At 39.9% G+C, this 13,145-nt stretch overlaps 3 protein-coding genes across 8 annotated transcripts in view; 2 read left to right on the top strand and 1 right to left on the bottom strand.

Moving 5' to 3' along the window:
• Nucleotides 1-13,145, bottom strand: part of LOC145450282 (intraflagellar transport protein 57 homolog) — a 207,298-nt gene that overhangs the window by 138,221 nt on the left and 55,932 nt on the right. The gene's annotated exons all lie outside the window — the stretch shown is intronic.
• LOC145450277 (uncharacterized) overlaps nucleotides 1-13,145 on the top strand; it is a 49,903-nt gene that overhangs the window by 10,112 nt on the left and 26,646 nt on the right. For 2 of the 5 annotated variants that reach the window (XM_080328792.1, XM_080328791.1), the window contains exons 10-15: nucleotides 361-509; nucleotides 4,026-4,208; nucleotides 4,400-4,488; nucleotides 4,551-4,617; nucleotides 4,885-5,012; nucleotides 10,025-10,092. The exons of 1 other annotated variant lie outside the window; for it this stretch is intronic. In XM_080328792.1, coding sequence (XP_080184918.1) covers nucleotides 361-509; nucleotides 4,026-4,208; nucleotides 4,400-4,488; nucleotides 4,551-4,617; nucleotides 4,885-5,012; nucleotides 10,025-10,092 — 684 coding nt within the window. Of the gene's footprint in view, nucleotides 1-360; nucleotides 510-4,025; nucleotides 4,209-4,399; nucleotides 4,489-4,550; nucleotides 4,618-4,884; nucleotides 5,013-10,024; nucleotides 10,093-10,154; nucleotides 11,530-13,145 lie in introns of those variants that run through there. 2 more of the 5 variants (XM_080328789.1, XM_080328788.1) reach the window with 2 other exon arrangements.
• LOC145450287 (ubiquitin-ribosomal protein eL40 fusion protein) overlaps nucleotides 6,318-13,145 on the top strand; it is a 96,873-nt gene continuing 90,045 nt past the window's right edge. The window contains exon 1 of the mRNA XM_080328805.1: nucleotides 6,318-6,329. The gene's annotated coding sequence lies outside the window, so the exon portion shown is untranslated. The remainder of the gene's footprint in view (nucleotides 6,330-13,145) is intronic.

Here is a 13,145-nt window from a genome sequence, read left to right as displayed (position 1 = left end):
GTCCAAGTCATTTTGAGCATTCACTGTTCAGTTTTGAGTTCAATCTGTTTCAAACCACTTCTTTCAACTCTGCTCGAGCGATATAGAATGGCTCGCATTCATAATATCGTACTTTTCCTCAGTCCTAAGAGTTTCTGGCCCTATTTTTCATGTATCAGGACTGATAGACGAAATACTGATAGTGTGGTGAATTTACTATTCGAAATTACAATGAAATGACTGTCTTGGCCATCCTCGTCTCGAGTCATATGACTTGGTTCGAGTCATGCACAATGACTCGAGTCATTACTACTGAACAACCATATTGCACGCGTTCGCGACACGTGCTATTGGAAATTGCTTCAATATTCCGATTTTTAGATGTTCCCAACGATATGCCTGATGACGCCATCACGATAAACTTGGCCGGAAACAACCTTACTTCGATCGGGGACCAGACTTTCGCCAAGTTCCACCATTTGGAAGAGCTGCGACTTGATGATAATCTGATCACTGACATAGATCCCAAGGTGAGCGCCTCCATTTAACATTGCTTAAGAAAGACTGTCAAACTTTTCCCAAAGTTAGCATGCCTCTGGGGGTCGTTTAGAACTACTTTTTTGTCAGTTTCCGTTCCGGTGTTGTCATAGAGCAGCGGTCTGGAATAGGGTTGGATTATCCGGTTAACCGCAGGTACTTTTAATATCTGATATCCGGATATAATTCTGCCGGTTAACCGGATAAAAGAGTATCGTTTCTAATGCGTTTTACACTTTTTAGTAAGCATCAAGTCGTATTCAGTGTTGCGCGCGGCCAATTAGCGGGATGCGTCAGTGCACATTGCACAATGTAACGCGACGCGATCTCCTGCTGAGAAGATCGTTAAATTAGGTCAATAATTGCCGCGGACTCGGCTATCGTCTCTGGCCTGATTTATCGCGTCTTCAACCAGCCTATAGTTCCGCTGGATACAAGAATCGTATCTGCAATAGGCCCTATGCAGTGTGCACACTATACCATCGCTGGCCTGCACAATCGCATCTGCATTGGCTTGGTGCTCACGATATTATCGCTGACCTACACAATCGCATCAGTAATAGGCCTACGAAAGATATCATCGCTGGCCTAACCATCGCGTCTCGGGCCTAGCATGCGTTGGCTCCTATCTCTCGATGGCTTGGTGACGATATGCCGTTAAGTGTATTCTGATTAACGATTGTGATAGTGACATCGCGAAACTGAATGACATCGAATGTTCGCAAACAAGTGCGTGCGTACAAGCGTAATTGACTCCCGCTGATAGTTAATTAAAAAAAAATCGAAACCCCCTCATTTTATTTCAAACACCCCCCTCAATTTTTGGCGGGCTGCGTGCTTGATCACGTGAATTTCTCATGGAGGAATTAGAGCGAGGTATCATGTCAGCATCAATTCCAGTATCAGCTACTCGTCCTTCTAGTACTCCAAACCTAAACAGACTCTCTACGAAGCGCTGCTTACTTTTCAGCCCACTTCTGTGGAAGCTGAAAGAGCATTCAATGCATGTCAACCCTTTGTTACAAGATTCCGGTCTCGGCTACATGATGTCACCATTGATGCGTTGTGCCTTATCACGAGGGCGTTGCAGAAGCAGTGAACATTAAATTTGCGTGGTTTTTCTCGTATTCGCTCGTACTGCGCGTGTACGTAGTATATAGGTCTACTCTACAATAACACTGTGTAATGATTTTACGATCCGTTTTTCATGCAGACCTCGTGAAATCGGTTGTCTCACTTAGCAGTTATTATCCGGTTAACCGGTTAGATAAATTCCAAATATCCGGATATATCCGTTATCCGGATAGTGAAAATTATTGATATCCGAACTAACCCTAGTCTGGATCCTTTGGCTCTTATGATGATATGCAGAGTTTGATAACTTCAATATTTTCGATATACGCTCATCAGGGGTAATCTTCAGCAACTAATAGAGAATTGGAAAGAACATTGTATGTCAACAATCGTATCACAAAATATGACGTCACTGGCACGAAATTTAGGATAATCTGGACGAAGCAATGTACAGTTTTTAGATGTTACACAAACACCTTCTGTTGGTTGGCATATTTTGCTAAAATCCAAATTAGGGTTATAAATTAGAATGAGGCCTATAGCTGCACAGTTATTTACAAATTAGAATTATAGCTGCACATTAGGGGTGTTCGAAAAAAACTTTTTTTTTCAAATCTCATCATTTCAAAAATGACCGAAATTTCAATTTGACTGACCTCGGCTCGTACTGGTTGGAATTAAGTCAAATTTGGTGTGCAAAGTTTTTTAGGTAACCGGACGATTTGACAACTAAGCCGATGAAATTTGAAAAATAAAGTGTTTTTTTTTAACACCCCCACTGCACATGCACAGATGTTTTCCAAATTAGATGAATAGAATTAAAATTACTTAATTCTTGAAAACTGAATCAAATTCAGTTCCTATCAAATCAGAGTCCATACCCATAAGCATGTCTGTACACACTGTACAGCAAGCTTGGCTTATTTTGCATTATGCCGTACTCCTGTAGCATTTTCAGGAAAACTAGAAATTTGATTAGAAACATTTCACAAACTATATTAGAAGTAGAATTAGAGCAAAGAAACATTTCACGAATTAGTTTAATGGCATTGTGCTCTAATTGGACTATTTAGACAACAGTAATTACCTAGTTGTACAAGTCTGATGACACGATATGTCTCTCTGATAAATTTTTTATTTGTCACTTAATTTGCGTCTTCTTGATCAATAGTTTGCTGCGACTTATTTACAATCACAGCCAATAAGACATCCGCAATCCCGATTGTTAGGTAGCTTGCTAGCAGTGCCGTTAAGATGTAGGCTTGTAACGCAATGTTATGTTGCCGCTGAATAATTGAAGAATTGAGTAGCAAAGTTAACCGAAGGATATCAGTTGCTAATATTATCCGTCGCCAGAGTCAATATGCCGAGGATCTGATTGATCCGTGCTGAACTTTCGGTAGAGCAATTGAAGTGGCTGCCCTAAAGCATGGATTTCTTGGAAAGCCGCTTAACTGTAAAAAGCACGTTGCAGTGGTCGGTGGTATAAACAGTAGATTCACGCTTTGACCATTGTCTACAACTGTTGTACAACTAAGGTACATGTGTATTGCCATAAGTTTCAAGAAATATCACATGGCTAGGCTTGCAATTATAAATATCAATCTTGCTCAAGGTTCCCGACCCCTGTCGCTATGCTAAAATGCGAAATAGCCGTTTTCCATTGTACCGCATGCTCAAATGTTGGGCAACAGTCTTGATTACCGCATGAGATTATACACAGAAAATAATAATGCAGTTGTTCTTATCGTTTACCTGGGGAATACGTACGCTAATTTGCAAGCGTTTGCGGAACCCCAAATTTTCACATTACACATCTAATATTACATCAATATAGTTACTACAGTACTGGTGTACAAAATGAACTGTTCATCAACAGAGTCTTGAAAGAACAAAACCGTTCAAACATAATTTTCACACAAGATGAAAACAATATAATGAATATTTATTGCAAATCAGGGTGGCTTCTGCTGTTTCCTCACAGATACCAGTTCAGAAATGCGAGGCTCCACCTTGGAGAGTGTCATTGTAATATTCGGTCGAAACACAACAGCGTGATACAAATTGCTGAATTACAAATAAGCATATAAATATTTGAGATAGAATTGGCTTTTCGGAAGGACGGGTTTGGATTTCGAACCACAACTAACCCTGCATACGCCACTAGATACAAGGTACAACCGCAATAATCACAATACGATTACTAATTGATCCTAATTACACGCAACCAATGATGACCAAGACGGGCGTATCTTCACAAAACAAACGTATGAGTGGAGTTGTGATTTTATCTCCACGGAGCACCGGTTAAGTACCACTGCCATAATGAATACAATTTGGTTGGAAAAATGTAGTTGGACTGTGTCTCGGTGTATGCCAGTTGAGCGTCTTTCATGAACTGGCAGGCCGGCCAATGTCGCTGTTCTGTATTGCAGGCTTTCAGACGTCTGAAGAAATTGACGACTCTAACTCTGTGGCACAATAAGGTGAAGGATCTGCCCAAAAAACTATTCGATAACTTGTCCAAGTTGATTGTGTTGGTGCTGGACAAAAACGAACTCACGGTCCTCACGAAAAAACATTTCGACGTGACACCCGGCAATGACAAAGAAATAGCGGTGAGAGATAGTTCACTTTTATTACAGTCAGTCTCACCCCAATTTAACTGATAAAATGCTGGAATTAGAGAAACAATACGCTGTTGAACCTGCGTATGTACCGTCTCTTCACTCTTGTTATTATAGTTAAGCACAATGAGCAGTGTTTGATTGTTCACGCCTTCATTTTGTCTTGAACTGCTGTGTTCCAGGGCTTGGGCAGTCTGCGATGGTTGTACGTCAGACACAATTTTATAGAGACGGTCGACGCTGACACTTTCGACAACATGCCTCAAATCAAGTACTCTCGCATTCTGAAACTGACCTCAATTTAAGCTCTGAAACTGTCGCCTTGACTTTTAGATTCATCCATTTGGAGTCGAATAGGCTTTTCCGTCTGCCTCCCGCTGAATCATTTCCACCTGCACAGGTAAGTGGATTATTGACAGTGGTATAGCTGAAAATTAACTACGAAATTGTCCTCTATCGTTTCTTAATTAGCTCGGAAAGCATGTTCTGTAATTGCAAGAATTTTTATGATGCTAATGTGAGACATACTGAAATACTTTCGAACCGTAACTATTTTACAGCTGCATGAAGCACTATTCGTACCACCTTTGTAAGCTTTTGGCAGTGACCAGGTGGAGCTATCGTTGGCTTATTTATCAACGAGTAACGCTTCCATGCTTTCTTACAGTTGACGGAGCTAACGAAAATTTTCGTCGATGATAATAACTTCCAATGCGACTGCAAAATGGAAGGCTACAGAACTAAGATTAGAGAAGGACGTCTCGCAAAGCCGGACCTATTTGGAGATGGAATCAAGTTTGTTCCTTTTGTACTCAACAATATTGGCGCGATCCGTGATTTCGAGAGTTGCCTGTTCCAGATGAGATAAAGTAGTAATAGTCAAAGTAGTCATCTTTGCTACTCAAGTGGAAGTAATGCTTCTCAATTACAAATAGAAGTATGAATTTCCAAGCGCCTTCAATACTAGGAAGGAAATGAAAATCGATGCGATGTTAATATACAATGTTCTTTCCGATTCTCTACTAGTTGCTGACGATTTACCCCCCGACTATTGTCAGCCAAAAATATTCGGGTTTATTTCAATATGAATATACTATTCAATTGTATACGGAAGTTCTGTACCTCCAAGAAATGAAATGAAAAGTGTTAATAGTACTTGAGTAAGTGATTTCGAAAAATACTTAGCATACTTAACTTCGCCTACTTTTTGTAGTCAGTCGGAAGTGTCTACTTTCTAACTTGCAAAAACTAGCGCAAACTGAATAATGGCACCGCCATTTTCAAATATATATTCAGTTACAGTGACACGGAGGAAATTTCACCCAGTTGGTATGACAATTACACTCTCGAGGTGATACAAAATGATCTCAAACAACTTTCTACTGTTCAAATCACAAAGTATAAAAAGCGAGGAGGTTCACCAAGAAAATTGTAGAAATAGAAGAAGTATAAAATCAAGTAAGCGCAACCTGCTTTAGTACCAGGGCTGTGGAGTCGGAGTCTGGGTAATTTTCGCTTGGTGGAGTCGGAGTCGTGAAAACTATAATAGCTGGAGTCGGAGTCGTGGGAAAATACTGACTGGAGTCGGAGTCGGAGTTTGTGAGAATGACCCTGACTTCGACTCCGACTCCGACTCCAACTTCTCTATCATGAAAACATTTGCTTTCAAAGAATTTTCAATAGAATTTTTATGCACCACCAATCACTGTTATTAACAGAGGTGGTCAGTAACGAAGTACTTCTACTTTTTCGAAGTACTCAAGTAGTTTTCCTCTACTTCTGGTACTTACTCAAGTAGATAGAATCATCGCTACTTCTACTTCTATTTCGTAATATTTACTGATCTACTTACTTACTTCTCGCTATTTTCAGTTTGTCAAGTAGAAGTAGTGTAACCCTACAATTAGAAAGAGAAACTGGGGAATTCTCGGGTTGTTTTCACGGAGTTCGAACTTTCAATTTTAAGAAAATTTAGTTCAAACCCAGAATTTCTGTCGCGCTTCATATCAAGTAGATATAGAGTTACAGATAAGTTTTCACGAAAGTGAATATCATTTAGGTTGCAGGTTGCATTGCATCGCATTGTTGTCAATATGACATATTTCATCACTGTAAATATGGCCCATCATAACGTTTGAAACTACCGTTTCGCTACATAACATTTACCCATCATATCATAATATAGCAGCCCATGGCGTGTCCTAATCTGGAAAAGTGGGCTCTGACTTTTTTAACGTTAGATCTTTTTTAGCAGACCACCGTTAAAACTGTCTCGACAAAAGACCTAAAACACAGTTTCCGCTTTTCTGATGTAGTATTTGTAGTTCTCGTTCAATTCACAGTATCATTACTTAGAGTTCTAATTAGTTCCAGTTTTTTTGTCTGGTGAACATACATGTTCAAGTTTAAAAGCAAGTGTAGCATTGCATTTTTACGTTACGCCATATTTTTTTATCATCGTATGCGAATCGCGCAAAGTGTTAACATCGTATCCATACAACTTCTCCGTATTGCTATTCGACTAAAGTAAAGGCCGTAATGTGCATGAGGGAACTTGCTATAACATTTTCTAAAATGAGATGTTCGAGTAAACAAATGATTAGTATCTCAATTCCATAGCAAAACTATCATTTGCATCTCATGATTCGGTCGAATGCTCATGCTGTCGGAAATTTATACCTTCTGGGATGCATCAATATGCATTGTACATGAAACTCTCTGCACCTTCCGCATATCCCAATTTGCAGCTTTTGAAAGTCCATGCGAACGTATTATGACCGTTTTCAAAACTACTTACTTACTTGAGTAGATTTAAAGCCAGCAAATTCTACTTCTACTTCAAGTAGTTTTAGGTTGCTTATGGCAGAAGTACTTCTACTCGTACTTGAGTAGATTTTTGCGTCGCTGCTTCTACTTCTACTTGAGTAGCTTTCTTGACTACTTTGACCACCTCTGGATTAATAAACATACAGATCAGATGCGGCTAGCCCGCGGCACGCGGGCCAAATTTGGCACTCGAGAAGGTTAGGTGTGGCCAGCGAGGTAATTCTCGAAATTATTTATGACATCAGGTACAATTGCAAGGTCAACCAAAATTTGACAAGCATGACCGCGAAATTTGAGGATAACTAAAACAATAGTTCTGATGCATTGACGTATCCAGGGGCCAGCCACATTTATCCCAGATCTTCGTATATGACCATAAAGTAGAATATTTCATAGCAGATTTATTTGACTTGAAATTTTTCTCGGTACTTCGCATGATTCATTGTCACTAGATTTCTTGCATTCAGTATTTGAGCCCCCTTCTGAAAATTATAAATACATATTATTCACATAATTCACTATATTTGCAATTAGGTGATAACGTGTCGTCCAACATGCGGCTTCGCTTGTGTACTCGCAGCGAGATCGTCGACAAAACATTTGCACAAAATGATAGAGGCATGTTCACTGATACCATCGATTTTGCTATGTCTAAACGTCGAATAATCCTGTCCTTGCCAAATGAGCCAGTGGTATACAGATGCGACCCCCAATGCATGTTAGCAACATATTTATTGATATAATTCAGTCATTATCTTGCAAAAAAATTTCGCGCTTCCCGCGACCAGAGCCTGATTGCGCCCTTGACAGTTGCATGACATATTGTTATCAATTTTAAAGCGTATTAATATAAGTCTTGTTTGCAATGTTACCTAATTCGGTTCGCTCCTATCGGACGACTGAAAAAAGGTTATCAACATTCCAGTTGCCCACGCAATGGTTCGCAAATATCATGTGTCCCTTTGGCCGAAAAAGTTGCCCACCCCTGATATAGATAAAATTTGACCTTGCAAATTACAACTCAGTTGCACAGGGGAAGAAAATCGCAATATGCGTTTTCGCGATGCAGTCAAAATTGATGCAATTTTTGGAAATATACCATGATAATGTGACAGAGCAAATGCATCGGCTGGTTTTGTAAAATTGTAAAAATGATGTAAATATGACCAAACGATGCTTCCCTCCTGACAAAATTAAAAATATTTGTAGTGTAGCTTAGCTGTTTGGGTCAAACAAATGATTGAGAAAGACTGCAAGTCCCAATCCTTGAATACTTGATTAAGTACATGTAGACTAGACATAGTCTATGGTCTTTGACTATAACTCAACTAAATTCCATTTATGTCCAATGTCTGTTAGTAGTAAGACTGTGTGTGCTTGTAATCAGGATAGTGTGCAATGACAAAATGAGTAAGTTCAATCTCTTTATTAGTTGCTGACTCATACACAAGAGCTACACTTGGATTTTTTATCTACATTTTTATTATACAGGATTGGATATCTGCCATATTTGAATGATTCATACATTTCAGGATATTAGAGAGTCCATGTTATAAAAACTTGAAAAAGGAAGGATATTTAGGAAATCTTTCTTTCATGTTAATTGCATAGTGGATAATTCGAGCTATGCCACAATGAAACAATTTAGCATGCCACCGTTAATCATATGTTTGCATATGTTTAATGGTTGTATGATAGTCATTCAACCGACAATGTGGCATATAATTCCCGAAGTAAATTGGTAATAATGCGGGAGTCGGAGTCGGTACGTTTAAAGACCCAGGAGTCGGAGTCGGTACGTCTAAAGACTCAGGAGTCAGAGTCGGAGTTGGTATATTGAAAATGTGTGGAGTCGGAGTTGGAGCCGGAGTCGGTGGTAAAATTTACCGACTCCACAGCCCTGTTTAGTACTCTTAAAAAGTAGAAGCATTTGGTTACTCATCACTTCTGGAGATAGGTTACTGAAAAAGAGAGAGCCGTATCTACAAAGCACCCCAATCGCAGGCGTTTGTTCGAATTGAAAAATCGATCCTGAATATCAACTGTTTGTGCGTAACACAGATTTTCCCCGCAGATTTTGTACTATTGGCAATCATAGTTGGATTCTAGAAAATTTTCAGCCTTTCCAAGTTAAATTAGAATTAGAATTGCTGAATTCACAAAAATTTAGAAATGAATTAAATTCCGAGTTATATCAAATCAGCTCCGTGCTCATTAGCTGAGAATGACAAATTTTTGTACAAGGTTCGCTCGTTACGTACCATACAGATCTGCAGTAGCATTTTGGGGAAGACGAGAAAGTAGATTAGAGCAGTGGTCCCCAACCTTTTTCGAGTCATCCCCCCCTTATCAAGCCTGACACAAATTTTCGCCCCCCCCCCTGATATTTACGGATCTGATAAAGAGGACTTGTATACGGGAAATTTATTCACCTAACTCTGATCGCTGGTGAGTTGACATGAAAAAGGGTCATCTTTTTGAGTAGGGGCTCGGAAAACCGGTTTCCTCGTCTACTCTCTGTTAAGATGAGATTTTTGTTAGTCAACTTCCGTCATATGCATACTTAGTCATGTGCAGAATAGGTGCATTTTTACCGTGGTAATTAAATATGTCTCACTGGACATTCTAACCACTGTTCCCTCTAAGCTGTTGCGCAGTGCTGACACGGTCTCTGCGCACAGTAAGTCTAAGCTGCGCACAATAAAAGCGAAATGATGACCTTTTTTTAGTCGTTACGCAATGTTGCCCAAGGGACCGTGCAGTGAGTTGGTGATGGTGAGTGCACGCAGACTCGTGAAAAATTGGATGGAACATTTGTTCTAACCCCCATCCCCCCAGTTGCCCCCTTTGGTATTTTCGCTCCCTTGTTTCTCAAAATCGCCCACCCCACTGGATTAGAGCATAGAATCATTTTGCTTTAATTGGACAACTAGAAGTGTCTGGTTGCCCAGGTCTGATACTGATCTTTGATTTGTCCGCAGATGCTCTTCGCCGGCCGCGTTGCATGACAAACGTTTGGATGGAATCAGTCACGAATTGACATGCAACGGTATAAATTTTCAGTGCTCTCGATGATTATTTGACAAGTCAACAAACCGAACCAATTTTCAGCAGTCACTGGCAGCAAAAAAGATATGCCGAATCGATCTTTACCTGTAACTGGCAACAACGAAGATTTACAGAACCGGCCTTTGTCAGTAACTGTCAGAGAAGAAAATACTCGACGTCTAGAAAAGTTTGGCAGTTATTGGTACCTGCTATATGGTGGAATAGCAGCCTTTGCGGTTCTTATCATTGTACTCTTTATACTGTGGAGAACTCATTGTTCATTCCAGGTGAATTCATCCAAGCCTTCCACCAAGGGATTTAGTTTGCTGATTTAATATAGTTAACTGCTCATTTACACAAATTTTTATAGAATAGTACTAATTATAATGAACCACACCCCAACTAATTAATTATCCGCTCAAATTAATTCTTAGCACAAATCGTAACTCATTGTGCTTTTCAGACTTATAGACGCTATAAGTCAGTGGTGAGCAACAAAAGCCCACCTGTTGTTTTGGCCTTCGCCATAGGCGCCGAGTTACGGGGTGGCGTAGTCACCCCATGACAAATTTATGGGGTGGTGGCCACCCCATACAATAGGATTAAACGCCGCCGTCTGCGATTTCAAATCATCAGCACTGTCAATTTGCGAGTCCGTGATAGCGCGTAAATGCCAACTATTTACCATTGAATACGCAGCTTTGTCGGCGATGACTAACTAGTGCTTAAAACGCCCCAGTAAATTGTAATCCATGATTAGTAATCACAGAATCGAAGCAACCTCGTTTACAACATCGATTTTGACACGCTTGTGCTGAGAAACACCATCTTCTCTCTCGACCAGACGAGCGACTTCACGTTCTCCTTCTCTTAATTAAATTGTATTTGTGCCCATATTCGTTTACAAAATAATTCTTGAGTTAGTTCTGTGATAGTCTTTAATCGGAGGCTTGGAGCGCGAAATGGGTCAGTGTGTTTGTGTATGCCTGCGAATTGAAAGTCATTCCTGCGCAAAGTGCTCAATGCGCATATTCATTACTATAACAAGGCTTTGCCAACTTTTATCGGGAAATGCAACAATGCAGCTCAAACGTCGTTATAATGAGCAAACAATTGTCTTGTCGCGATGTCAGACTCGGATCCCCATTGTGCTATACGCAAGTTGAGGAATTACTGACTAGATGCGCGCTTTCTTGTTTGCTATCATCTGTAGGCTGCTAATTCTTGTCTGCTTTATACACTCGTATTCCCTCGGTGTCACTTGTCAGTGTGTGATTTGTTATTAATACTGCGCATTGTGCAGTGTATGGCGTTGAATTACGTTGTCAAATATTGATGCAACAGGAGATTCTTGGTGACGCAAATTCAGATGTTATTCGAGTAGTTAGAACGGTAACCTTTTATGTTCCAATAAATTTCATTGCTGGACGGACTCTAACGAGCGCAACCATATCGCGAGTCAAATTTCAAACCTTTGCATGCAGCCATACTGCTCTTGCTGCAATAACACGAGGATAATTAAAAGCGCACAATTTTACGATCAAATTTAACTGGCTGATCGCGGCCTACGTAGGCCATAGGCCCCGGGCTGATATTAACCAGCCCGTTGTCGGTATTAAACCCTAGGCGCATAGGCAGTTTCTCATTTATAACTAGAAATGCCAATTCACAAATTCGTATTATCAATGCTGCGTAATGCAAATTAGCGAGAATCAGTTATATGCGAAATGGGTCATCGATATCTCATGTGCACTATCGTAGGTGGTTTGATTTAGCGCGTCCGCATGCAGGCCTGCTACTGTCCGCAGAAACACTTTCGCCAAACGGTAACAATCTCTGAGTGTAATATTGTTTGTGTTTATGTATCTTTTTGATTAAAACTTATGCCCGCGTCTAAACAAATTGTGCTCATTGCCATTGCCGAATCTGGGTATTTAGGTATGACTAACGCACCCTGTAATTGTAATTACTGCGCGAATTAATTCTTAGCACAAATCAAAACTCATTGTGCTCTTCAGAGTCTTCAGTTGTCAGCAACAAGAGCCCATCTGTTGTATTGTTCTTCGCTACTACCTAAATCTCAAAAAATGGCACAAAATATGACCCACTTTGATGTACGTATGTCGTATGTGCATACGTCTCAATGTTATACCATCGTTCTGTGAAAGTAATTCAAACCACCAGTACTGATGCCGAGTGAAATTATCTGATTTGCAGCCAATAAGTGATAAAATAAATTATGCAAATAATTAAGACATGGTATTTGTTTATTGTTCAGTAAATCATTAAATATGCAATAATTAAGCAATCAAGTAGGGCTGGGCGCACAATGATTCGAGTACTCAAATCTGAATAGAGTAAAAATTTTAATGCTTCGAGTCGAGTAGTAAAAGACGATTATTTCGAGTACTGAAATTATACGCTCCTCGCAACTGAAAACTAATTTACTAACGAGAATTATAGTTTTGATACTATTTTCCACCGAGGAAGCCTTGAAACCTTAATTGACCATGTCACAGCATAGGAAACATAGTGCAAAGCTACGGAGAACTATAGAAGTATCTTTAATGTGACGGATAACAGGCTTTATATTCCTTATGGTGGCATATTTTAACTTTGACATAACACATTCTGTTATGACATCATAATGAGTGATACTAGAATACTCGACTCGAAGCGTAATACTCGATTCAGAATCGAATCACTCAGGTACTCGATTTTGCCCATCCCTACCGTCAAGCAAGGAAATACCTTGTTGAGGTGGAATACAAAAACTAAAATTTATGCAAGGGCTGTTAAAGTTGTCATTTATGATGCTGTAGCGTCCCCGAGAACTAAATCCTAATGGAAATGCAGCTGTATTCCTGGGCTCAGGATCTCGTCTCTTCACTATTGCCACCGGATCGCGACAAATAACCACCACAATAAACTCACAAGTGGTTGATATCACTGGTCGACACATATTTTTCGGCAGACAAAGTAAGAGTGGGTTTTGAAGTTCTGAAGGGCACTTATTCCGTATATGACCTTAGTTTATTCGAATTGACTCTTGTT

Source organism: Botryllus schlosseri, chromosome 11 (genome assembly GCF_051294905.1).
Source record: "Botryllus schlosseri isolate E-star chromosome 11, Bs_hap1, whole genome shotgun sequence".
NCBI lineage: Eukaryota > Metazoa > Chordata > Ascidiacea > Stolidobranchia > Styelidae > Botryllus > Botryllus schlosseri.
Note: the sequence above shows the minus strand (reverse complement) of the source record. Positions and strands in the feature narration are given on the sequence as shown.